General features: G+C 40.0%; 2 protein-coding genes across 5 annotated transcripts; both read right to left on the bottom strand.

Annotated features, from left to right (window-relative positions):
* Nucleotides 1-1563: 1563 nt before the first annotated feature.
* On the bottom strand, nt 1564-10627 carry LOC111225302. Of its 4 annotated transcripts, none has more exons than XM_022750080.1 (5): nt 10609-10627; nt 4765-5390; nt 3134-3464; nt 2843-3018; nt 1564-2505 (listed from the first exon to the last, which is right to left on the bottom strand). In XM_022750080.1, the coding sequence occupies exons 2-5, from the start codon at nt 5364-5366 to the stop codon at nt 2283-2285; spliced, it is 1332 nt and encodes a 443-aa protein (XP_022605801.1). In that variant the 5' UTR covers nt 5367-5390; nt 10609-10627; the 3' UTR covers nt 1564-2282. The 4 variants fall into 4 exon arrangements, with proteins under 4 accessions (XP_022605801.1, XP_022605803.1, XP_022605799.1 ...); XM_022750082.1 differs by lacking the exon at nt 10609-10627 and adding an exon at nt 10500-10577 and having other exon boundaries at nt 3134-3248; XM_022750078.1 differs by lacking the exon at nt 10609-10627 and adding an exon at nt 10500-10577.
* Nucleotides 10628-13211: 2584 nt separating this feature from the next.
* On the bottom strand, nt 13212-24839 carry LOC111225796. The gene is made up of 10 exons (XM_022750826.1): nt 24832-24839; nt 23965-24064; nt 23649-23768; nt 23548-23551; nt 21328-21475; nt 16308-16946; nt 15213-15543; nt 14905-15080; nt 14428-14720; nt 13212-14344 (listed from the first exon to the last, which is right to left on the bottom strand). Exons 1-9 carry the CDS (start codon nt 24837-24839, stop codon nt 14495-14497), a joined length of 1752 nt encoding a protein of 583 aa, XP_022606547.1. The 3' UTR covers nt 13212-14344; nt 14428-14494.
* Nucleotides 24840-25184: the final 345 nt, after the last annotated feature.

Genomic DNA, 25184 nt, shown 5'->3' on the forward strand with positions numbered 1-25184 from the left:
GGAGGCCATATGCCTTGAGAGGAGAAAGAAGGAGAGGGGGTGGAGAGAGAGAGAGAGAGAGAGACCATGGACAGCAGTATACACTTGATTGTTAATTGTAACAGTGAAACAGTTATACCCATAGGTCTTATCGTATTTGCTTTCAATCCCCCAGCAGTCTTGGTCTATAGAAGCATAACTAAGGGATGGACTCACTTGAGCCAGCTAAATTCACTACTGGAGCTGTGTCCAGGTGTGTTCTGCTAGTAGCTGCTAATACAGCCTTGAGCTACAAGTATTTAGTAAAGACGAGGATGGGCTGCAGAGATCTGGTTACCTCATTTCTTTGTAACTCCACGGCCTCTGATTACATTCATTGTCAAACTTGTAAGCTTTAAGCAAGCTGACTCGAAATACATCACTTGAGGCTATCTATCATATTTCATGTAGCCCCACCAATGTGACCACAAAAGCCTTTATACAACTTTTTTTTCACATGCAGTAGAAAAGAAGTGGATTCAAGCCTTGTTCTCTATTTAGATCAAGAGCTGAAAATTTGTTTAATCATTTTATTTACACTGAACTGTTAAAATAACCTTGTATAAAATATCTCTGAGCAGTTTCACAAAGCTTGGGCAGATCTTATCAGGTTTTCCTGATATAAAGACTGCATGTTACCCCCAAGGTCAGGTGCTTCTAACTCCTTAACTGTAGCAGGTCATTTTCTTGCTGGTGCCCTTGCTAGCTGAAATACTGCTGTTTATTTCCAGGCGCACTGAGACAATAACATTTCCAGCGTTGCCTGGAAACAACATAGCAGCAAACCATGAGATTGCCAAGGGACTGCAAGTCTCCATAATGGTACTGTAGCATTGATGTTAGGGGAGGGGAGCGGGGGGTCTTCATTCATGGACCTTTTTTTTTGTTGGTCTAGAGCTTGTCTGATTTCACCGGGTGATGAGAAATATGATAGGAGAACCCAGAACTACTCAGCTGTCTGAATGCTGTCAGACCCACTGACATCCGAGTGGGTAATAAAAGCAGAACTGTGGCAGAAATGCTACTTGCAAACATAAGGTCCTTAATCATCTGAGACAACTCTCATGTGTTTCGGAAAACTGGTCAGACAAAACCAGTTGAAGCCTCCACTTTCTGTAAAGAAAAGGCATCTGGCTGCAAAATAAATAAATAAATAAATAAATAAATGAACAATGGATTGTCAAATGTGTTCCTAGAAGAGGAATAACTTTGCATTAGTGTGGCTATTCTATTTCTGGCTGTGTACTTGAGAAAACTGCATTGTAGTTTTCTCACTGTGTTCTCTTGGGCTGTCTCTGTTCCCTTTCACTGTGTGTTGTTTAATCCAACATGCACAGTCATTGTGGTGTGTTTGAGATCATCAGTGTTTAACGAAACACTTATTTTTTTCTTTGAAGCAACTGTGAAAAGAACAAAAGGAGTTTGAACAGATGTATTTAACAGGCAAATAACTTTTTTGTGCTTCCTTGATGTTCCAACTGCCTGAAATTCTTGAAAAGCAACCATTCATTCTGAACAACAAAAATGATTTATTTTTGTATTTTACAATAAAAAGTAATTGATGAATCATTTGGTAAAAAAAAAAAAGTTTTCACATAATTTCACATGATATACACAATGTTCACAATAAAGCAAACAAAATAACAAAAATACTGTTTTTAGAAGAGTCATTTCTCTCACATTTGGCTGTAAACAGAAAAACCACACACAGTAGCTGCCTGACCAGATGCTCACATGAACAAATAACTACTAACACCACTGCTTGATTTGTCAACAGCTACCCTGCTAACAGTCTGATAAGAAATCACAAGGTTTTCATGACTCTCACTGGCCTCACAAAATCTCTAAATCACATTTCATTCATTCATTAAGGACACAGCTTTTTCCAAATACATTTTGAAAAGATTTACTAATATATAAATTACACAGAATTTAACATTAACTTTAATTCTGATGATGAGGGATACCACCCATGCAGGCTACAATTATCATTACTGACCTAATTAATCAAAAGCTTTTTTATTCGTTTTTTATAACAGTGACCAGCAGTCTGAGACAGTACAATGCACAAAATAATTTTTTGTATGTAATGCTAGCAGCGTAGGAATTCCAATCCCTTAACTTCTGTATAGGTCACTGATTTCAATGTGACAAAATACATTAAAAACTACCATCTTCAGCTGTGCTTTGCGTTAACTACCTTAACCTTTATGTCAATTTCTCAGCACCTTGCCTCCATCTGACTGTCTCACCAGTCCCGTCCGTCAGCTCTTCCCCAGCAGTCCCACTCTCTTCAGCGCCTTGTCCACGCTGGGAATGAGTTTTTCGTGGAAATCCCACAGCCGTTTGTCCACATGGAGCTGCTCCCGTGTTAACCTCCCCTGCAGAGGCACGCGGACGTGAATGATCCGACAAACATCTGGTGGAACCTTGTAACGTTGACCAAAATTCTTGAGTAACTCATGTACGGAGGTTTGCTCCACCAACCTGGGATACACAGTCACATAAATGGATTAAGGACAATTCTTTACTTCTACCTGTATTGTCTCAGTTTTGGAGTTTTATTGTACTTTGAGTTAAACTGTCCTTACAACCCATGGTCCATGTGTAATCTGTTGGGACTCTAGTATGTTCTATGGGATATCACCATTTGGTGTAATTTTCTTTTGATCAAAGTTTTACTATGATATAAAAAGATCTTCACATTAAACAACTAACACACTGTTTTACCATAAGACCTCCAGCCAAATGTGTTATTTATTCAACCAAAACACTGAGTGTGGGTTCTGAGTGAGTAAATTTCAGTCTGGCAAATTCACCCTACCTTGGCTGAACTATCATCTTGTAGGGGTGATATATATTTCTGTTTGGCTCCTCCCTGTATATGTGCTCCAGAATATTAATTCCTGGAACCCCGTTCCACTGAGGCAGGTGAAACTTCCCACTTGGCTCAAAGTGGATCTTGGGGAAGATATGGTTCTCAATGAGGAACACCGCCGCCTACAGAATGCGATACAGGATGTAGATAGAAAGACAATATAACTATCAAAAATTAAAAATGTTATGTATTAATGTAATATTTGTGTTTCTTAATTGCACATCCAAAATACCGCACATTTGGTTTCTGCTGTTGGAGCACGTTCATCAGAGACATCAGGTTGTTGTGTTGGTATGGCATTATAATCTCATCAATGTCGTTCAACAGGACGTAGCGTGACCGGGTCATGGATCTGTAAATACACTCATTAAGCGTGGTCAGCTGGCCAAAGTAGTGCACGTCCCCGCCGTGCTCTGAGAAGAGCCAGCCACGAGACGGATTCATATGCTTGTCGATGGGCCAGGGAACCATCTCCACGAAGCCCTCCTGGCTGTAGCTCTGCAACAGGCGGTCGAGGTCTGGGCCACAGCTGGTGTTATAGATCACCACTCTGTCCACACCCAGCAACCTGGAGCAAGGTGAGGCAACGGTTATATGATTAGTTCACACATTACAATTACAAAAAACAAAACAAGACAAAACAAAATACATTTTATCGTTCAGATCTAGTGATATGTAGCCATGTAAAAAGTTTGGTTTCATATGTTCATAATTTAAGATATTTACCTGGGGATTTCTGTTTCCATCCGAACAAAGGATGTGGAGGTTAAAAAATCTTTGTGGTGCTCGTAGCACTGACAAATTGCATTCGCAACCTGGGAATGTAAGTCCAACTCACTCTCCTAACTAACTCCAGAGAAAAATATCTGGCTAAATTCCCCACTGTGTTCACTACATAGTTGTTAACTTTGAATACTAGCTGTTTGGTACAAGGCAAGTAGCATACAATAGATTTTAAGTTTTTTTTTTTTTTTTGCTGAGAACAGCTGTCTGCTGCATCTGGAAACTAAGCCATAAAAGCTTTGAAAGTGAACCGAAACAATGACCTGAAAATCACTATGAAGCGCCTTAGGGTTAACTGCGGATGATAATCTCTGTGGGCTCATCAAAATATCAACTAACATGAGTCCACAACCATGCTAGCAGGCTATCTAGAGGCCACAATAACTAAGTAACTGTTAAGCTACAAACAACAATACAGCTCATCATTACTGATTAGCAGGACTGTCATTTTTCAAAATTCAAACTTTTATCTGTGTGGGAAAAAAAATTATATTCAAATGGTAATGATCTGTTTAAATCAAAATTTAGTCTTCAACACAGCAGACTTTTTAAAAGTTCTTTGTCTTGTGGTCCAGCAGTGGGCACTATTAAAATCGATTGACCTTTGACCCTTCAGTAAACAACAGTAACAAAGATAGAAGTCATTAGTGATGCTAATCAGACAATCACATCACCAAAGCACCCAAGAATCCGTGTGTAGAAGCACTTTTGGTTCTATAGCAACTTTCCAGACTTTGTAAAAAGAAGCTTCCTTACTCTACATCAAATCTGAGGATTCACCTGCTAGTTTGCCACCAAAATGAAGCAGAAACAAGAGGAGCAACATTAATTGTACAACCTCACCTGACTACCCACCTAAGACACATAGTGTAGTTGTATGATGAGGAAATATAAAGACTATACTGAAGGGTAGGACACACTATCTGACAACTGATGCTAATGTGTAGTCCCAGCTCACTGTATCTCAGCCACACACTGTGTTACATTTCGCATTATAATTAATTTTAAAAAATTACGTGTTAAGAATTGATTCAATCTTGACTTTTTGAAAATATAACAGTATGAGAGTGTGACTTAAGACTGACCTGTACATCTCCAGAGTCTGTGCAAACTGAAGCACATTGTTGTAGTCTCCAAACAGGTTGGAGATGCAGACTGTGAAGTTAAACTGAAACTTCTCCTCCTCCTTCCTGTTGGTCTTTTTGTTTTTTATGGGGAGCCAAATCTGGTCAGATTGAGTCACGCTCCCTGGCTGAGTCTGAAGGGTGACATGTGTAGCGTTGCAGTTTTGAGGGATCCGACACATGACATCTGTCGTGACGAAGGGAAAACCAAAGTTGTCTGGGTGTTGTAAAATGGTCGCTGGAGTGGTTGTACTTGATACGTAGTCTGCACAGCAGAAAAGACAGTGCAGGGGTTGGATGGAGTCTCTCCTAAATATGCCAATGATGCGTATATCCAAACCCTTCACTCTCTGGTCCATGTAGGCCGACACCTGGAAGTGCTTGGTGTTGTTGAGGGGGGTGATGGTCTGCTCAGAGATGTAATAGGGGCAAGCTTTTGGAGGCCCACGCGGGTTTGGGATTGACCTGTATGTCTTGGGAGTCTTAACAATGATGCAGAAGATGAAGATGAAAAGAATAATGACGATGAAGAACTTCCCACTTGATTTCATTGGCTTGTCCATCCAGCCACAGATGAGATTTGCAACCTGAGGCAGAATTAGGAACCACAGTTAGAGAGATTCAATATTTGAGGAACGAATCAAACACACTGATGGCTACAGCTCGAATGTGTTCTTACCGCAATATCAGACAAATTTTATTTTAGTCAGCCAACTCATGTGGAATAGATTATTATGTAAATGTAGAACATGTACAGGATTACTCTTGGGTGTCTGCTCCACACTCCCTGCTGACTTCAGCTCAACAGTTCATTATTCCAATACTAGCTCACACAATGAGAAATCTGTGGATATGTATATACGGGTAGGTAATTTTTATTTGAATGATCCAATATCTATTTTTAAAATCCCAAGATCAATCTTTGCTGTTACGTCTGAAAACACACTTACACCTTTTCTCAGTAAACGTGCATAGATACAGTGGTCATGACTCGGTTAAAGCTGCGTGATATGCAAGATCTTTACTTTGTGGAGCTCAAGTTACTAGAACATGCAGAACATAAGAGGTTATTTTAACTTAAAAGTAACGTAGATGATAGCTGGCTATATGAGCCACCTTGAATTACTGCAACTACCACAGAGGCAGTTTTGAGTACTTTGGTGTTAATGATAGCATCACAACTGTGTGAGATACAGTCACAAATCTTTACAGGTGTTTAATTGAGAAATTGAAGGCAGAGTTTGAAGATGGGTATGGTCACACCTGCATAACCCCCTTATATGTAACCAATACCCAGAACAAGACACTGACTAACCAGAGCTTAACACTTGTGCATCCTTTTATCCTTAGGACAAAAATGTCCACATTAAAAAATGATACATCATTTTCCACTTTCACTGAATTAATCTTATTCAACATCAGTCCTGATCATTACGACCAAATATCAATTTGAATTTCATTGTAAACCACATTAAAAAAGGGATGTAGTTTTCTTCCCAAAATGTTGCTTTGAGCCAAACGCTAACTTCAACATGCTGTTACTTCCTGGTGGGAATGAAACAAAATCAGCATAAATCGATAAACAAAGCCACAGCACACCTGCTCGGGCTTTTTCACTGATCACTGGCTGATAAGACCTTTGCTCACACTGAAGGTGGGCAAGGTTTTGCTGCTGGCCTTTAGGTAAGGTCACCTGACTCCATGCAGTAGAAGAATGATAAATGTTTGACTTGTCCCACCCTGTCAAGTGCAACAAATCTAAGAGGAGAGTGAGGAAGACGATGATCAAACACACACCACACTCTCCCAAAGACTCACTCTAAATCACCTGTGTTGATGCACAGGCCCTTAAAGGTAAATCATGTGGTAAACAGATTGACAGAGTTACAGAATACTCAACAGCTGCACTGTGAGAGACAGTCCTCCTAAGAAAAGTGACAGTGTGGCGTGAGTGTACAATAAGGAGAGAAGCTGAAGTAAAGGGCCAACAAAACCACCTCGGGAATCACACCCCAGGATAACCATCTCAAAACCTTAGATGTTTTTTTAAATTGATGCAAGGACACAGGCTTGTAACTGACAAGGCTGAGACATGTTATTGAAAACCAGCCAATGCTACCAGCCACAACAATAGAGGGGAACCAGCTAGAGACTGAACAGAAGCAAGCAGGTTCCCTTTATAACCTGATGAGTTAGTTGGCTGGAGTAGGAGTCATCCTACTGCTGTTTCAGCAAATGCCATGAAACAACATATGTTAACACTCAAGTCAAGTGAATAAGCCCTCTAGCAAACATAATAAGTATGACTTGTTCATCAGGAACAGAAGAGGAATTTGGGTGGCCTAAACCATTGTCTTTCCCCCAACCGTAAGTTATTTTTGTGCCTTTCCACTTAATTCTCACTCTCTTCGAATCACTCTTTTTACTCCCTTAATGTTTCCTTCTCACTCTCTTCTCCTTCCTGTCCAGTTTTTAATAATAAATAGTACACCATTAGCTAAAAAACTTCACAACATACAACAAATAGTATACAACTAAAAATGGTGACATTCGGCCCATCTCGTCACTTTCCGATACCGAGCCACAGTGGCATCCAATCTGTCCTGAAGAAGTAGCGCTGCTCAGAGGGCGTATTACAACCTCTTGTATTGTAAATGCAACAATGGCTGAAGCTCTTGGCAAGCCTGGTAAGTAATGCTAACATTGGCTACGTAGCAATAGCAAAACTTAGCTCCTTTAACCTTAGCATTGTCAGATTATAAAACATAGGCCTAAGATTTATTTCACAAATTGTTAATTGTAACTGGCTAGGAAGGCACAGACACCTGATGTCGCCCTGCCGCTAGGGCCGTTTATAAATATATATATTACTGCACTAACTCTACTTAACGTCATGTTAAGTTCCAGTGACAGAGATGACAGATTGTGTTGTATTTGCATCTTTACTATGATGAGTTTTACCGTGTTTTACTAGAAACGGAAAAAACGTGTAAATGTGAACATCTTCAATGGGAATTTGACTGTATTAAAATACTGTATATGTGAGCACAGAGAGTATGAGATGAGGAAACAGATAAAATGCTGAAATTGTCTGACACTAGGCTCAATCAATGAGAGTGTGCTTGAGTATAAGGATGCTGTTTATGTGGAGGAAGAAAGTCTGAGATAACACATTGGGGGGCTTCACAAAATAGATAATACTAGTAAAATATATAAACATCTACACTTGCCATGTATTCGGATTAGAAAGGAACATGTTTGCATTATGAGAAAAGAAATGTTGCAGTGTAACAGGGGTGTTTTCTATCATTCTAGGTTGTGGTTGGATGAATAATTAAAAAAAAAAAGTCATCTGCTTTGCTGCATACAGTTCTGGGAAATGGGATGAACAGTTGCAAATAGATTTACAGTAATGAATTAATCCAAAAGAAGAGAGGCTTTTTCATTAATATGTTTTAAGCAAGTATACGCTCCACTGAGCAGTTGTAGTATCACTGATTGTAGACTTAGTAGCCTTGCAACAGGGTGCATGCATTTTAGAAGGATACAAGCTAACACTTTATGTGGCAGGGCAGGGGGTAGCAAGTAAAAAAAGATAAGGGGAAGACCACTAATTATTGAGATATATATATATATATATATTAAAGTTTAGACATGTAGCTTTTTATGTATTTTAATATTTGTGAAATAAAGTCTTTTTAAGATTTATTTCCTTGCAGAGCATCGGTGGGCCATTAGCTGCTCTTGCTGTGGGATAATTTTTGTTGTTTGCTTGTGGGTTTTTTAGGGTTTTTTTTTGAGGGTGGGCCATTGCAACTCATCTGGTAACGAGCAAAGAGATATGGGTATTTTTCTTGGGTTGGACTAGCTTCATTTCCTTTTTTGTTGGTTGGGTTTTGATCTTTTGTTAATATGTTTGTTTCCCCCACCAATCAGTAAGAGGAAGCACGCTGGTGCAGCAGTTCACACAGTTGCCTGTCAGCATGAAGGTTCCAGAGACCAGTTCGACTCGGGCATTGTTGCATGTTCTCCCTGTGCCTGCGTGTGTTTCCTCCAGGAACTCCCACAGGTTAATTGATGACTCTAAATTGCCTATGAATGGTTGTTTGTCTATATATGTCAGCCCTGTGATAGACTGGCGACCTGTCCAGGGTGTACCCCACCTATTGCCAAATGTCAGCTGGAATTGGTTCTAGCCCTCTCCCCCTGTGACCCTGAAAAGGATAAGCAGTATTACTAATGGTATGATATGGTAATGATATGTTGTAACCTTTGGAATGTGTTCTCTCACTTTGTGTGCAAGACGTATTGTTTACATTGTGTACTGGAGTGCACCTAGTGCCCCTCAGCCCCTGCCCCGTCAGTGACAGCTGGGAAGTAACTGTGAGGAGTTTAATGTTCAGAGATCAGAGATCTTCACGGATAATTTTTGATGTACAGGGAACACATCGAATATTAAGCTGTTAGCTAAAAAGGAATATTTAAACCCCTTGCTTTTAACACTGGGGGACCTGTATCCCCACCCAGAAGGGAAAAGTATGAATTCCTCTAAGAGTGATTGGTCAGAGCCCTCTGATAGACAATGCCTCCTCTCTCAATACTTGTTTGAGATAGATATCTCCTAAAGTAAGCTGCTGCGTGCCAATTATTTTGCTGACTGCACTTACAATGTTAAACAGTTGATTTTTGATTGGCACTGCAAGGTTCACATACCAAGAAATCATACCAAAGGTTAAAATTGACTCAATAACAGATGTGTAAAAAAAAGCCATCGGTGTCTTGTCCACATTAAAAGTATTCAGTATGTGCAGAATGTCAAGTGTATGCAAATGTGTTAAGGACAGAGTTCAACTTCTTGTCAGTCACCGATCCCAGGTACTTGTAGCACTCAACCAGCTCAACAAGTTAGCCTTGAATTACAGTTGGGAAGGTTGAGTTAGAGGTTTTCCTGACGTCGAGGGGGCGAATATAAAAAGTAAAGCTGAACTGAAAAACTCTTTAATCGTTACTCTTTCATTCCTCATGCTAGTGTAACATTTATAATACCGCCTACTTACAGTGTCATTTTGTTGTATGAATATGGCATTAATAAAAGCAGCTGCCACTGGTGTTAAAAATATAAAAAAATATAAATAGCAACAACTGGGGGATTTCAGAGGAAAAGGGACAGAAACGATGCCAGAAATATTTTTGTAAGAACAGCAAAGGCAACAGTACAGTACTAGGACAGAAGAGTGAAAAGTTTAGGAAAATGGTCTTAACAACCTTTATCTTACTGTGTGATTAGAGAGTAAAAACGGGATTACTTGATTTAAGAGTAGGTTACTATATACGGATCCACTGTTAATTTCCTACAAGAGAAGTTTGAGATACATTCGCAGGCAATTAAAACACAAAAGGCGAACATTACGTAGACCACATAGTCAATACAAACTCACTATTCAGTGAGAAAACTGTTTAAATAATACATCGATAGTCCACCAATGCTTGCATGGCAGCAAAATGTAGCTATGTCTGCGTGTTATAATATTTTCTACTAAAGACATTTCATGGCTATAAAAGTAGTACAAATGCTATCAAGGAAATATTAACGGTACACTAAAAAGCGTTGAACGTTAGCAGGAAGGAAGGCCTACTTAGAGTAGCGAGTCTTATTACATTTGTGAGGATTATATATAAAACATACAGTAACTCACTCAAGGTTGAATGTGCTCCTCTTGTAGTAACGGCTGGTGCTGACAACACGCACACACACACACACACACACACACACAAGGCGAGTTAATATTAGAGTCCGCGTCTTACTGTGTCTGGTGTGTTTCATGTGTCACTGTATCTTTATGTGACCCCCCCGTCTGCTTGCCTCTCTGTATCTCTCTTTGCAGTTCTCTCTCACTATCGGAGTTTGTTCATCTCTGGGCGTGACCACTTTTCTCCAAGTTAGCGCGACTAATATGAGCAGTTTCGTGAGGAATGGGGCTTAGAGGTGACAGAAAAACGTAAGAAAAATGCAAAAATAAATAAATAAATAAATAAATGCAAAAAAAAAACCCAAAATAAATAAAAAATAAAAAATAAATACGACGAATGGCTATATAGAGGGTTCAAACCTGTTAACACGATCATGGCAAATGACCCTATGAATCAAAGTTGCATGTCCTACAAAAGCAACACGTCAGGTAAGGCGATACAAGCTCACCAGGGGAGGTTGTGTCCTGTAGCAATGTTATGTGTCATTACATCCTGCGATTGTTTGGTAACCCGGAGCTGCAGGGAGTGGGGGTGCGGAGTGCGGGTGGTGGGTTCGGGGGGTGGGGGGCTACAGCTGTTTTATTTAACTGCCTTTATTTTCTTAAATGTTCTTTCTTCTTTCTTTCTCATTTTATGCATCAGTCAATATGTTATGCATAGACACTTTCTTCTTTTTGATTGGTGATCAGCACAATTTTAGTAGAATTATCTGTAAATAAAAACAGCTCAGTTATTTATTTATTTTTTTACCTGATGTTTGCAGATGAGTTCAGGGCATTTTCCAGCCATATATAGTGTCTGCAGGCTTCAACACAGGCTGCATAAGGCCCCAACAACTTTGACCAAGAATGGAGAACAGCTTGTGTGTTTCCAGGAAAACAGTCTCCTGTCACCCTCTACTGCTTCTAATGGTTCAGTGTGCATGACATGGATAAGCTTTTGTAATACTCAGGTTTGGAAGTAAGAGGACATGGGTTAAGTTGTCTGTTAATGAGTGAATCAAAATGTAACTTTAACAATGATGGCATAATGAGGGCGATTTACGGAAGCCCTGAAAGGCAAGTTGATTTTTTTTTCCTGCAAGGATCATCAGTTTTTTTTTTCCATCTGTGAAAACAAACCCCAAGAGGCAAGTCTTTTTTTTTTTTTTTTTTTTACCAGGATCAATTGTTTTGTCAGGATTTCTCAGTGTTTGTTTTTGCAATACTCATTTTGGCAACAAAAGGCTGAAGTGCAACACTACCCCAGTTTAAATAGGACTAAAAACATTCATGTTTCCCTCTAGATGATTTTTAATTTCTCCATGTACTCAAATACATATACTGTGAGTGATGTAGCAAGTTACATAACACTATTCTGTTCCTTTTTTTGGCTTGAAACGTATTTTAATTGGCAAAGGCTTTCTGCAAGAAATGCTCTATGGAAGTCTGATGAGACAGTATAAAGAGTGACAGTGGTTGCAAGGAACAAGCTGTGATGAAAGAATGGATCACACATAGGACTTTCACCTTGGAGACTGTGGTATGAATTCTGTTATATTTATTGATTTTGTTAACTTATTCTTTTCAGTTTTTTCTTTATTTTTTATTTCAAACCTTTCATCCGGAAAGCCTTGAAGGCACACCTCTCCCATGTACAGGAGTGTGTAGCTCACTCTAATAACAGTGGTGTAATATCTTTGTAGTCTTGTCCTGTCCTTTACAGTAGGACTTTGTCCTGGTGTGGTGAAAATTTCCTGTCACGTTTGCTTCTCCTTCTGTTATTGGGGGGATTTGCTACAACTCTTCTTTTTTTTTTTTTTTTAAGGCCTTGGGTTTCATGTACTGTGTCTTTGGTCTTATGTTCATACACTGGCATCACGTGGGCCCAGCAACTGATTACCATCTAAGTTGGACTCCAATTCCAAATGTGAAAGCAACAATCAGGTTGACAGACAGTCTTTTGGGTCACAATTTTATCCATTTTTTTCCTGTGTGCATTTCCATAAAACAATCCAGATTGTCAGCATTGATTTTGGTGGCAATTTAGTGCTAATTTATTTCAGGTTTCTCTTACTCAGCTTCCATGTTGTCTTGACACAGTAGAAATTGCCTTTTGCTGGATACATGATACACCTGTGTATATTCCCCAAGGAAGCCAAGAATTGCATTATTTGTCACTTTTATGGAAGATTGAAGATGCCTTATTAGAAACAAATCAAACAAAGAAATAAAGTGAAACACAATACACATTGTAATGTGTATTTCCTGTTTATATATGCATTATTTCATATTTAAAATGAAAAACAAATGTTAAAAAGACAATTTACTTCCTGTCACAATTAAGCAATTCATTCACTTAGTACACAAAAAGCTACATAAATGCCCCTTTGGCAACATGTCTATGTGGAACTTGGTTTTATTTGCGGTTGAAACTTCAGAAGGCAAGGAAGATGAAATTTGCACGTTTGTTTTCTTAAAAGAGAACTGAGTGTCTGCTAAACCCTCACAGGGTCCTGTGGCATCTGTTCCCCACAGAAACACGGCAGTGAGGATTTCTATAACCAAGTTAAATCAAGTGGCTTTAGTAGGATAAAAGACACATTTGGTCCACATTTTAAAGAAAAACCATAAGAATTCAGGATTAAAATACAATAAGATTTTTAGGTTTTCTGAATGTGGTGTTACAGCTTCCTCAAACACAGAACATAATGGACGGAACACGAGAAGGAAGTTCACAACATTTGTGCTGTTGCATCATGAGGGAGAGAGAAAAGGAAAAAAAGAATTTCTTAATCCCTGAAAAGGCCAATTTACTTCTTACCCCGGTACCATCTAAGGTTATTCACTGGACTTTAACTGAAACTGGGTTTGCTTTAACTTTCAATCAGTAGTGCATATGGCTGTTGGCTGTATGTTTGTTATGGTATGTTTAACATTGTTTATTACGATCACTTCTTTGTATGTGTTTCAAAATCATATGTCAACTTTAACAACTCAACAATATAAACACAGTTTATGTTGAGGATGATGATATAATATTAGTATAGTAGTAATATTACTATAATATTTAGGTTGTTTTTTTTTGAGTGAAACTTGTTTTTCTCCAGCAGAGGGCACCACAGAGCATTACACCATCACTCTCCATTGCTGCAATATATTTCTTGAACACTCATCATGACAGGTGGCACTTTGTCACAGCCATATTTGATCAGGACAAAAATAGGGCAATACGGCATCTATTGCCTTTGTCTTTGTGGCCTCTGTGAGCCTATTGAAAGCCTGTAAGCCTGATGAAAGTCACCAACAGTGGAAAAACAATCAAAAACAGAAATGGGCCAGTAACAACAGATAGGAAAAAGAAGGGAAACTGTTGAATGCAAAAAATATATATAATTTAATATGCTAAGACACTTAATGGCACAAAGTACGCATAAAAAAATGCATTTCAAGCCTTTTCCTCAGGCAACTACAAGATGTTTATGCTGATGTGTCAAATCAGATATAAGCAATGAAGACAAGTAACATAATGACATTATTATCAGAAAACCATAGGCTTGTGCTGTTGATAAAGAGTGCAAAACGCATGATCTCACACTATTGGTGAACCACATAATAATCAGCAGATAGCCTGCTGAATAATTCAACAATTACTGTATACAGAAACATGTGGACTGCAAATCCAAAAATCACATTTTCCACGCTACATCAAATGTTACGCCAAGGCGAGGGTCACATGACCGATAGAGCCAGCATTGATAGGCTACTTACTGCGTAGAGTGAAGTTGCAAATGCTGTGCTGCCGTTATTCACTAGGAAATGAGAAACAGTACTTCAAAATAAGTCACATAGTAGCAATAAAACAGCTCCTTCCTTTTTTCTGTCTGGACTGTACCTGCTGCTGGTGAGAGTTTACGTCCATGGCCAGAATCAGCCTGTTCATCCCTCCATATCTGTCAGCTCTACCCCTCTGAACTCAGCAGCCCGGCTCTCCTCAGCGCCTTGGTCACCTTGGGCAATAGTTTGTCTTTGAAGTCCCACAGCCGGGTGTCCACGTGGAGCTGCTCCACCGGCCGTTGTACCGGGGTTCTGAGTGGGCAGTGAATGATCCGACAGACCTCCAGCGGCACCTTGAACTTCTCTCCAAACATCTTGAGCACTTCATGCACTGAGGTCTGCTCCACCGCCCTGTGACGTACATACACATTCACACACTGGTCAACCACATGTTCACAAAAGATCATGTCAATGCTGCTACTTATTAATTTGATACTTTAATAAACAGTTTCTCTCCAGATATCTTTGCTTTGAGCATTGAGGGAAAGTAAACAACAGTTCTCTTGACACGGCACAGTCTGAGAAGTCCTCCTACCTTGGCTGAACTATCATCTTGTGGGGGTGGTATACGCTTCTGTCCACCTCCTCCCTGTAGATGTGCTCCAGAATATTAAAGCCTGGCACCCCTTTCCATTGAGGCAGGGGAAGCTTTTTACTTTTCTCAAAGGGTGTCTTGGGAAAGATGTGGTTCTCTATGAGGAACACCCCAGCCTGCAGAACATGGGTTCAGGTTTGATAGGCGCAGCATGTAGAAATCACAGAAATCACAATACAAATAAATACAAGAAATACATTTGGGTAAAATGTTGTGCTATTCTCAAATAAACACCCAAAATACCGCACGTTTGGTTTCTGCTGTTGGAGCACGTTCATCAGAGACATCAGGTTGTTGTGTTGGTATGGCATTATAATCTCATCAATGTCGTTCAACAGGACGTAGCGTGACCGGGTCATGGATCTGTAAATGCACTCGTTCAGTGTGGTTAACTGGCCAAAATAGTGCACGTCCCCTCCATACTTTGAGAAGAGCCAGCCGGTTGATGGAGTCAGATGCTCGTTGATCGGCCAGGGAACCATCTCCACGAAGCCCTCCTGGCTGTAGCTCTGCAGCAGGCGGTTGAGGTCTGGGCCGCAGCTGGTGTTATAGATCACCACTCTGTCGACACCCAGCAACCTGGAGCAAGGTGAGGCAACGGTCAAAATGAATTAAATTCCATTACATTCATTTGTTCAAAGCAGCTAATGAAAAACACACATTCAAACCACATATGAGTAAGAGCTGTTTCCTTTCAAACATTTATCTAATACATGTTCAGTGCTGCAGTACAAGCAAGTACTTGGGAGATATTTGTTTTTAAAGATCTTCCACAGATAAATGCGTTGTGATGCATGAGTTCAAATGCACATATCACAAAAAAAGCAAAAGATTTGCATACTCCTATGGTGTTACCACACCTCCACACACATGCAGAAAAACTGGCAGTACCTGTGACAGTGTATTTGAATCTTTGCAAATGTTGAAAGACTTGTTTGACATTTTGGGGGAAACACTAGAATGTTAGGCTGATACCATGATGACTGACACCTGATACTCTCATGTACTATTGCATTAATGTGGCTTATGTGCTGGAAAAGCTCCACTGCACTACACAAGATATAATATTTAAGTAGTAGTGAGTTGTGGAGATGCTTTTAGGAGGAATTGTTGCCTCTGTGTCAATCCCCTCTGAGTACTATATTTGCCAACCTGGGTTTACAGCAGTAAGATGCCAAAACATGCCAGACATGAGTGCAAATTTATTTAATATTTGCCTACACCATCATGACACCTGATACCACCCTACCACCCATCCTTGACTGGGCATACAATATTTCTAACCCCCCGCCAGTCTCAGGTGGTGATTCAGCTCAATTTTTGTTTGTTGTTGTTGTGCTGACCTGTACATCTCCAGAGTCTGTGCAAACTGAAGCACATTGTTGTAGTCTCCAAACAGGTTGGAGATGCAGACTGTGAAGTTAAACTGAAATTTCTCCTCCTCCTTCCTGTTGGTCTTTTTGTTTCTTATGGGGAGCCAAATCTGGTCAGATTGAGTCGCGCTCCCTGGCTGAGTCTGAAGGGTGACATGTGTAGCGTTGCAGTTTTGAGGGATCCGACACATGACATCTGTCGTGACGAAGGGAAAACCAAAGTTGTCTGGGTGTTGTAAAATGGTCGCTGGAGTGGTTGTACTTGATACGTAGTCTGCACAGCAGAAAAGACAGTGCAGGGGTTGGATGGAGTCTCTCCTAAATATGCCAATGATGCGTATATCCAAACCCTTCACTCTCTGGTCCATGTAGGCCGACACCTGGAAGTGCTTGGTGTTGTTGAGGGGGGTGATGGTCTGCTCAGAGATGTAATAGGGGCAAGCTTTTGGAGGCCCACGCGGGTTTGGGATTGACCTGTACGTCTTGGGTGTGCCCACAGCGACGATGGAGATAAGGATGAAGGTAGCAATAAGGAGGAGGAGGAGGAAGAACTTCCGTCTAACATCTTTTGCCTTTTCCATCCAGTAACAGACGAGATAGATTCGCAACCTGAAGGCAGAATTAGGAACCACAGTTAGAGAGATTCAGGTAGATATCTGAGGAACAAAACAAACCAACATTACTGAGATGCAATCTCCTTATAAACATTTGGTTAATCATTAAATTCCTCTCGATTGAGTTAATGCTCTGAAGAGACAAACTCACTGACTTTCACGTATACAATGTAGAGAGGAAGTTAACTCCGGTAATGTGGAAAAAATAATTAGCATGAGGTCTGATGGATGGAACATAATGGCTAGGTTATACTAGCGAATAAGTGGCTTGTATGACATGTTGTCTGAGGATTACAAGAGTTCTAAAATTTTATTTATTTTTTTTTTACTATTTTCGTTTATATTATAGTTATATGCCGCGTATTCCTACCTAAATGTGTTTAAATGTGCAGGGTACATACATGATGCACAGTGTGTGGAAGGAATGCAGTCAAACAGCTCATTTTACCCTCATTGCCCCCCAGTCATGGTTTTTCTCAGTGAGATGTGATGATGTTTAGAGATGAGGTTACAGGTTCCTATAATAGAGACTAGGTCTTGATATATCTGGCCTCTACCCACTTATATAGTGACCTAAAACCTGCTCTACCACATCCTTAGATAATGGATCTTCTCTTTAAAATATCCAACAGCAACATTCCAGTATCAGAAACGTCTTATGTGTTCTGCAGTAAATGCTCGTCCTTCCACATTTTAAAGTGCCCCCGCCGATGAAAATCAAGTTTTTAACCTTGTTGACATGTCCATGTAATGTTTTTTATATAATACAAGGCATATCATGAGCGAAATATGCAGTCAACACCATGACTGAATATTTCCAGCTTGGAACTGCAGTGAACCAATGGCAGTCTCATAAAATCAGATTCAGACAGCCAGGGAGTCATTTGTCATATAACTAAGGAACCAATACTTTCAACTTGCGGGAACCTGAAACCTTGTCAGTACAAAGAGCGAGAGTTTGCAGTAGCACAACCACTAACACTGTGTCAGCCAAGGACAGTTGCTAGCTAACAGCTTAAACAAATAAAAGATGCTAACTACGCCGACCATTCTGATACGTATTCTTAAATAGTTTAAAACATGTCTGGGGAGGAACATTAGTGTACGATTTGTATATCGTTTGGAAATTGCATTGTAAAATACAGAATATACTCTCTCTGAGCACTTTATTGGGAACACCGTCCAATGATTTCTGCATATTTGTCAGCTTCACCTTCATGCTGCCAATTTGTTTTGCCACATTCCCAAAGCATTCCACTGGATTGAGATGTGGTGAGTGGTGAGGCCACTGAAGTTCACTGAGCTCACTATCAGGTTCATAAAACTGGTGATATGATTCATTCTCATGCTGGAAGTAACCGTTACAAGATGGTAAATTGTTGCAATGAACTGCAAGCAATGTCAACACAGAAGAGATAAAGTAACTGTGCTGACAGTGGTTTTAAAATATGTGCGTAACATCAACCCCCATAACCGATGACACTATTTAGGTAGGGTCTAGCTGGTTTCATGAAGTCAGCAACAAAGGCTGTGGAGAGGGATCCACTTCTCCTTCTCCACCACTAAAACTAGACGGTCAACACCCTGGTTTTACTGAGGAAACACGAGTGTTGAATCAGGCCTGCAGGACAATGGAGCGCATATGGTACAAATCGAAATCAGTAGCTCTCAACCTCCATAGGCACGAATGCGTATCGAAACACAAGCACACTCTCTCCACTGCTAGAGCAGCTAAGTTCTCTAAGTTAAGCAGTAACAATAAAAACAATCCTTGATTTCTTTTTGACACTGTGGCCAAACTTACTCAAAGCAGCAGTCTCCTAACTTCTCGCCCTTTAGATAAGATGTACCTTTATTGATATCCTCATAGAGGAAATTCAAATTTGACACACCAGCTCAAAAGAGTAGCAGTGCAAGTGGAAAAATGAAATAAAAATATAGTATTGGCTTCTAAACCCACCACCCGCCCCCTTGACCCTCTACCAGTTTAACTCTCTATAAAGACCTCTGGCTCTTTCTGGGACCTTCAGTCCTGAACATTGTTAATATATCACTAACTACTGGCACTGTCCCCACTAGCTTTAAAACTGCTTTTGATTAAACCTAAGAAACCACACCTTGATTCAGAGTCTCTAAATAATTACCGGCCAGTCTCAAACCTTCCTTTCTTTTCAAAAATATTGGAAATAGTTGTGTCTCAGAAACTTTCTGTTCACTTGTCTAACAATAACCTGAGATAGCACTGAGGTAATAAGGTACTAAATGTAATAAAAGTAGTGAATGATCTTCTGATTTGGGGTGGATTCAGATTCCTGTGTTCCTTTTACTGGAACTCAGTGCAGCTTTTGATACAATACAACACGGGATCCCTGTGGGATGGGAGTCAATTTCACTATTCATCAAGTGACTGGGACGGGACAGGAAAAAAAAAAGTCAGCGGGAGTGGGCGGGACAGGAATCATAATTCCAATAGCTCAATTTCTATATAAGCAGTTTCAATATGAACGAATACGATTTCCTTTATTTTAAACATCAAGCTAGTCTTTCTGTTGTCTCCTCTCCTGTCTGCTCTGACCGGTGCAGGATGCGTGTGGACAGAGGATAGAGTTGTGCCTATTGACGATGACCTCGGTGACAGCTCATGCCTTTGCAAATGTCAAGAGATGTTTGGCTTGTTTTCCCATTAATATATTAACTTATTATTATTTGTAGTATTAATTTAATATTAAATTTTATCTAAAAAATTAAACATCTCACCAGTTAGAATATTATAGCATATCAAGAGATATAAGCTATTGTTTTTGTAGCACTAACAACAAAAAATACTTAAACTTTACAGTTTCTCTCCGATTTATGAAGCTTTATAGTGAGTTCCTCATAGTTAAGGTGTCCATGTCACAGCGTTATTGTTTTAGTTCACTCACATTACTCTCATAGTGTCACACCAGAAACCCGTTTTCAGTAGAAAAGCTCTAAAAACCCACTGTACACTACCAGCTTAGCACAAAACAGCAGACAGACACAGTTACCTACCAGCTGCGGAACACAGTTTGAGTATTTTGCTGTTTAAAAGCCAGCCCCGTTCAAGACTGTCTCATTCACTGCATGGGAGACAGTCCCATGTTCATGGAGCTGTTGTCCTGAGCTCTCTGTCTCTCCATGGGTTACTTTCTTCACTACAACAGTGGTGATTCTGGATAACCTGTATCATGAAGCTATCACCTTGTCTCCGTAAACACTGGGGTGTGCAGAGGCGGGCTGTTAAACGCTGCGTTACATACCACATAATCAGAACCATGAATGAAGGCTTGAGATGAGATAAAACAGCATTCAACTGGGGTGAAAGATCAACATTTAGTATTCAGTTGCTTATGTGTTTCTAATTATTATGGCAGTGATTTAAATCCATACATTACCTGATGCATTATCCTCACCGCCACCAGCCCACTACACACACACATAGACGAAAGGGGAAGTTATGTAAGGCCTGTGTGTGTTCAGTTCAAATCCCTTTTTTTGAGACCACGCTGCCACCTGCAAGATTGTTTGAAGTTGTTCTGCCAATTGTTAACGAAGCCTTTTATATCAATTTTTTAATATCCTTTGTATTATGTCCACCTATTATGCATCCTAATTCAATGTGTGTATCCGATTTCCCAACAGTTTCCTAACAGCTCATTTTGCTGTTTGATGTACTTAATCGGAGTAAGACAATTGTGTTGGAGTCACTTATCCTTGCCTCAAGAGACAAAGTTAAACCTGTAACTTATGCAAACCGTTTGAATTTAGAGGAGAAAGTTATGTGTTTTGTTCTCCCGTATTTACTTTGTTTTCTATAAACAGGATCCTGATGAAGTCAACCTTAGTTGACACACTAATAATGTTCTTTCCTTTATCATTCTTAGTAACGGTATCAATGGCAGTATATGATTAAGTTATGTTTGTTTAGCAGGCATCAACAGCTAATGTGGGCAGCCTCTAACTTCTTTTACAAATTGTAAATGGGGAATATGACTGTATCTGGAAAAAAAGGAAAAGCATGTGAGAAGGAAAAAATTAAGGGGAGAGGAGAGTGAAGGAGGAGGAAAGGTGAAGGTGAAGGAGAAGGAAGTGAAAGGCAAAGAAGAAAAAGAAGAAAGAGAAGAGAAGTGAAGAAAAGAAGAGGAAGTTTAAAAAAAACAGTTAAGTCTTAAGTCTTTAATTTTTAGTGTAGCAGGATTGACCAATCTTCACCACAGGTTATTACATTACAACAGTTAATCATAGAAATACATGAAGATAAAAACTTCAGAAACTTTCAGTGAAATATTGACAATCTAACTGGAAATGTTTTTCATTTACGAAATCCGGTCACGTTAATTGAAAAGGTAACCTACCGAAGACTGAAGTGAATCTTTTCTTGACGGATATCCGTTGACTGAAGGACACAGGCCGTGGAGAAAGACGTTACCCACAAAGCTTCACTTTCTCTAAGAGACATTTCCTCCCACACCAGCGCTTCTTCTGACGCCCCCAACTTCCGCTCTGCAAGGCGGAGCGAAGCGCGATGCACGGAGCAGGATGAACAACAAACGAACAAACCGAAAAAGTATAAAATTGTGGCTTCGATGTTGTTAATGTAAAGGAAATTCACTGTGTACTATTGCCTACAGTCGGTGGTGGAAGGACTCCTTAGATCGTATGCTTCAGCCTGAGTACAAGTACTAAGCCTCCATTAAAAGTAAAAAATCCTGAATTCAAAACTGTAGGGTACTCAAGTAATAGTACTAGTAGTGTCATATACTCAGGTATTGGTTTTATTGTTACAGAATGCTTGAATGTGAGCATTTAAATCATATATATATATATATTTGAGGTGGATCTACCTACATATACATACACCACTGTACAGTTCATCAAATAATACATGATCATTTTGTGTATTAAATGTTATTCTCTTCAAAGTAGCCAACTACAGCTGTCACATAAATGTCATGGAGAAGTTGAACTATAAAGCAGCATAAAATGGTCATACTAAAGTATTACAAAATTGTCCAAAAAAGTCCAGTAATTGAGTAAATGTACTTAGTTACCGTTCACCATCGTTTACAGCAGCTTCCTCTGATCATTAAAAAAGAAAAGAAAAAAAAAATCTAATTCAAATAGCCAATCATACCAAATGAAGCTATAATTAAAACACTGTACTGCATGTCACACATAATAAGCCTATTAGAAAAGGTCGTTAGAAGCTCATTTGAATATAAATAATTTTATTATTTCAGTAATACTCCTTCCATACGCAACCAGGCAGGCAAGCGGCAAAGAGTGTTATCCCTAATCAAACCTAGCTAACTCCCACGGACTGTGTGCACTGCAAGAAATTCAATCATTTCTCTTAATTGAGATCCTACAACCCTTAGAAAAAAAAAGACAGTATAGGCGGGCAGTCAGTCAAACAAATGCTGCGAAGCTAATCACTTACCAGGTGGACTACTGGGAATATGCTATCTGTAAAAGGATACATGAAAAAATTATGCATAAGGGTTTTTAAGGACCCTTAAAGCCATTCATTATTATCTGTACAGGCTATTGAAGTGACCTGCAGTTTGACAGCAGCTTTGTAAAAGCAGATTCTCCATCCCTTAGGGACACTTAAACACCATTTTGTCCTGTTCAGATTCAGTCCCACCTGCTGTGAGAGAAAAAAAAAAAAAAGGCCTCAGATTTTTGCTTATAGCAGACAATTAATGATCTATGAAAATTAACTTCTGATACACGTTTCTCCTCATTTCACTATGTTTTGACTGCAATTCCAAAAAATTTCCTGGTCAATTCAGATCATAAAATATCTATTTGTCCTGGTAGGCTAGGGTGCATTTGTCTAGCTTGTACATGTCCCCTATCTTTCTGCCTAGCTATGAATCATCTGCAGCCATGCTACTGGCTCTGTGAGTTTGAACTTGAATTGAAATTGAATGGTAACGTCAGCCTGCTAACACGACAATGCTGAAATGCCGAAGTCAAGAAGGAATGTTCACCATTTAGTTTAGTGTTTTGACATGCCACCGTGAATAGCACGAAACAAAGTACAGGTGAGGCTCATGCTTTTCAAGTAAAATTTTAACTCGATGTCACTGGGACCGCAGTTGGATGTCTGGATTAAATTTCATGGCAGTTCATCCAATAGTTATTCAGACATTTCACTCAAACTATTCACATAAATGTGAATCTCATGGCTGCACTATAGAGACATTAGAATTGATCCACTACAGCAGAATTCCTTCCACTGCCATCCATGGAACCACGTTTCCAAAATAGCTAAAGATGTTGTAGATATATAACTGATAAATACGTACATGCAAGTATAAATATTTCCATTCCTACATGTGTTCCCTCTACCCCTCTTAGTGCAGCAGCACCGCTCTCCTCAGCACGTTGTTCATATTTGGGATCAGCTCGTCTTTGAAGTCCCACAGTCGCGCGTCTGCATGAATCTTCTCCACCGGCCGAACAGAGGGCGTGCTCAGTGGAGAGCGAATAATGTGTCACAGCTCTGGTGGAATCTTGAACTGCTCTCCAAACTTCTTAAGCACTAAATGCACTGAAGTCTGCTCTACCATCCTGTGAAGCACAGACGGTCACAGATCATTATCTGAATGCTGCTGCTGATACCTACGGTATCGCAGATTTAAAAACGCCGCACTAAGGTCTGTTGTACCTTGGCTGAATATTCAACTCGCACGCTATACTCTGCTGCTCTGTCAGGCTCCCACTTATAGATGTGCTCCAGAATATTAAAACCTGGCACCCCTCTCCATCGAGGCACGTGAAAGTTGAACTGATACAGAACAAGTTAGACAGAAAGCAAGAACGTACCGGAAACGCCAAATATGAGCATCAAGTATATCAATATAATTTATCAAGTGTCCTCTCAATTGCACACAAACAGAGACCCTACTTTTGGATGGTGCTGTTGGACCATGTCCATGAGAATTGTGTTGGTATGGCATTATAATCTCATCAATATTATGCACCATCTCCACAAAGCCCTGCTGGCTGTAGCTCTGCAACAGGCGGTCCAGGTCTGGGCCACAGCTGGTGTTATAGATCACCACCCTGTCCACACGCAGCAACCTGGAGCAAGGTGAAACATGAAAGTGTTCACAAAAGTGCCTTTACCTAAATGCTAAAAATCAGTGTATGTTTGTATATGTGTATTAATCATGTTGGTTGGGGGGTGGATTATGTGCCAGACTATTTTTTTTTGGGCTTCAGTAGCAACTTCCTTAAGTCTCACTGTTACATTGCCAGGCAGACTTCAGATAATTAAGCTAAGCTAACTGAGTACTGGCAGTGGCTCAGTATCATCCAACTCTGTTCAAGAAAATGTCAAACTTTCCTTTCAAGGGATCACCAAAGTTATTTACACCCCGAGGCAAACATGAATGTCTGTGCCAAATTTCATGGAAATACATCCCAAAAATTGTCAAGACATTTCCCTAAAGCGTAAACGTGTCCACCCCATGGTGCTGGTTGTGGAAAAGTCTGGGGAAATCACAGAGGTAAGATTCACCCTCTGGGGACCATGAGTATTTGTTCAAATGTTAATTAGAATCTATCCAATTCTTTAGCCCCTTCAGTGACCAACAGACTGACCATCACCATCCCTATTAAGCCTGGCGAAATGGCAAAAGCTTGTACACACCATGGTGACTCAATCCACCCCACGCCAAATTAGAACAACAAGACATTTTAGGAGCCCTGCCATTAATAGTACCTTAAGTAAACCTTGTAATGTTAAGACTCTAGAGACTTGAAGGTTAATTTAGCTCATGCTTTGTGGTGGTTTTGCTGTCATTATATCTACCCTCTGTATTCTGTGTGTAGTGTGAAGTGCTGACCTGTACATCTCCACGGTCTGTGCATACTGAAGTGCACTGTTGAATCCAAACAGGTTGGAGATGCAGACTGTAAAGTCAAACTGCAACTTTTTCCCCCTTCCTCTTCACTGGTTTTCGGGTTCCTTATGGGGCGCCAGATCTGCTCAGGCTCCCTCACACTATCTGGCTGAGCCACAAGACTGACATTTGTAGCTCTGCAGATGGAGGAATCTGACACATGACATCTGTAGTGGTGAATTTCTCCGAGTGTTCTTCAAAATTTGCTTGAGTTGTTATATTTGATAACTGGCCTGCGCAGCAGAAAAGAGAGCGAAGGGGCTGACTGGAGTCTCTTCTGAATATTCTAACGATGC

This window comes from Seriola dumerili, unplaced genomic scaffold, assembly GCF_002260705.1.
Source record: "Seriola dumerili isolate Sdu_G_001 unplaced genomic scaffold, Sdu_1.0 BDQW01000149.1, whole genome shotgun sequence".
In the NCBI taxonomy this organism is placed as follows: domain Eukaryota; kingdom Metazoa; phylum Chordata; class Actinopteri; order Carangiformes; family Carangidae; genus Seriola; species Seriola dumerili.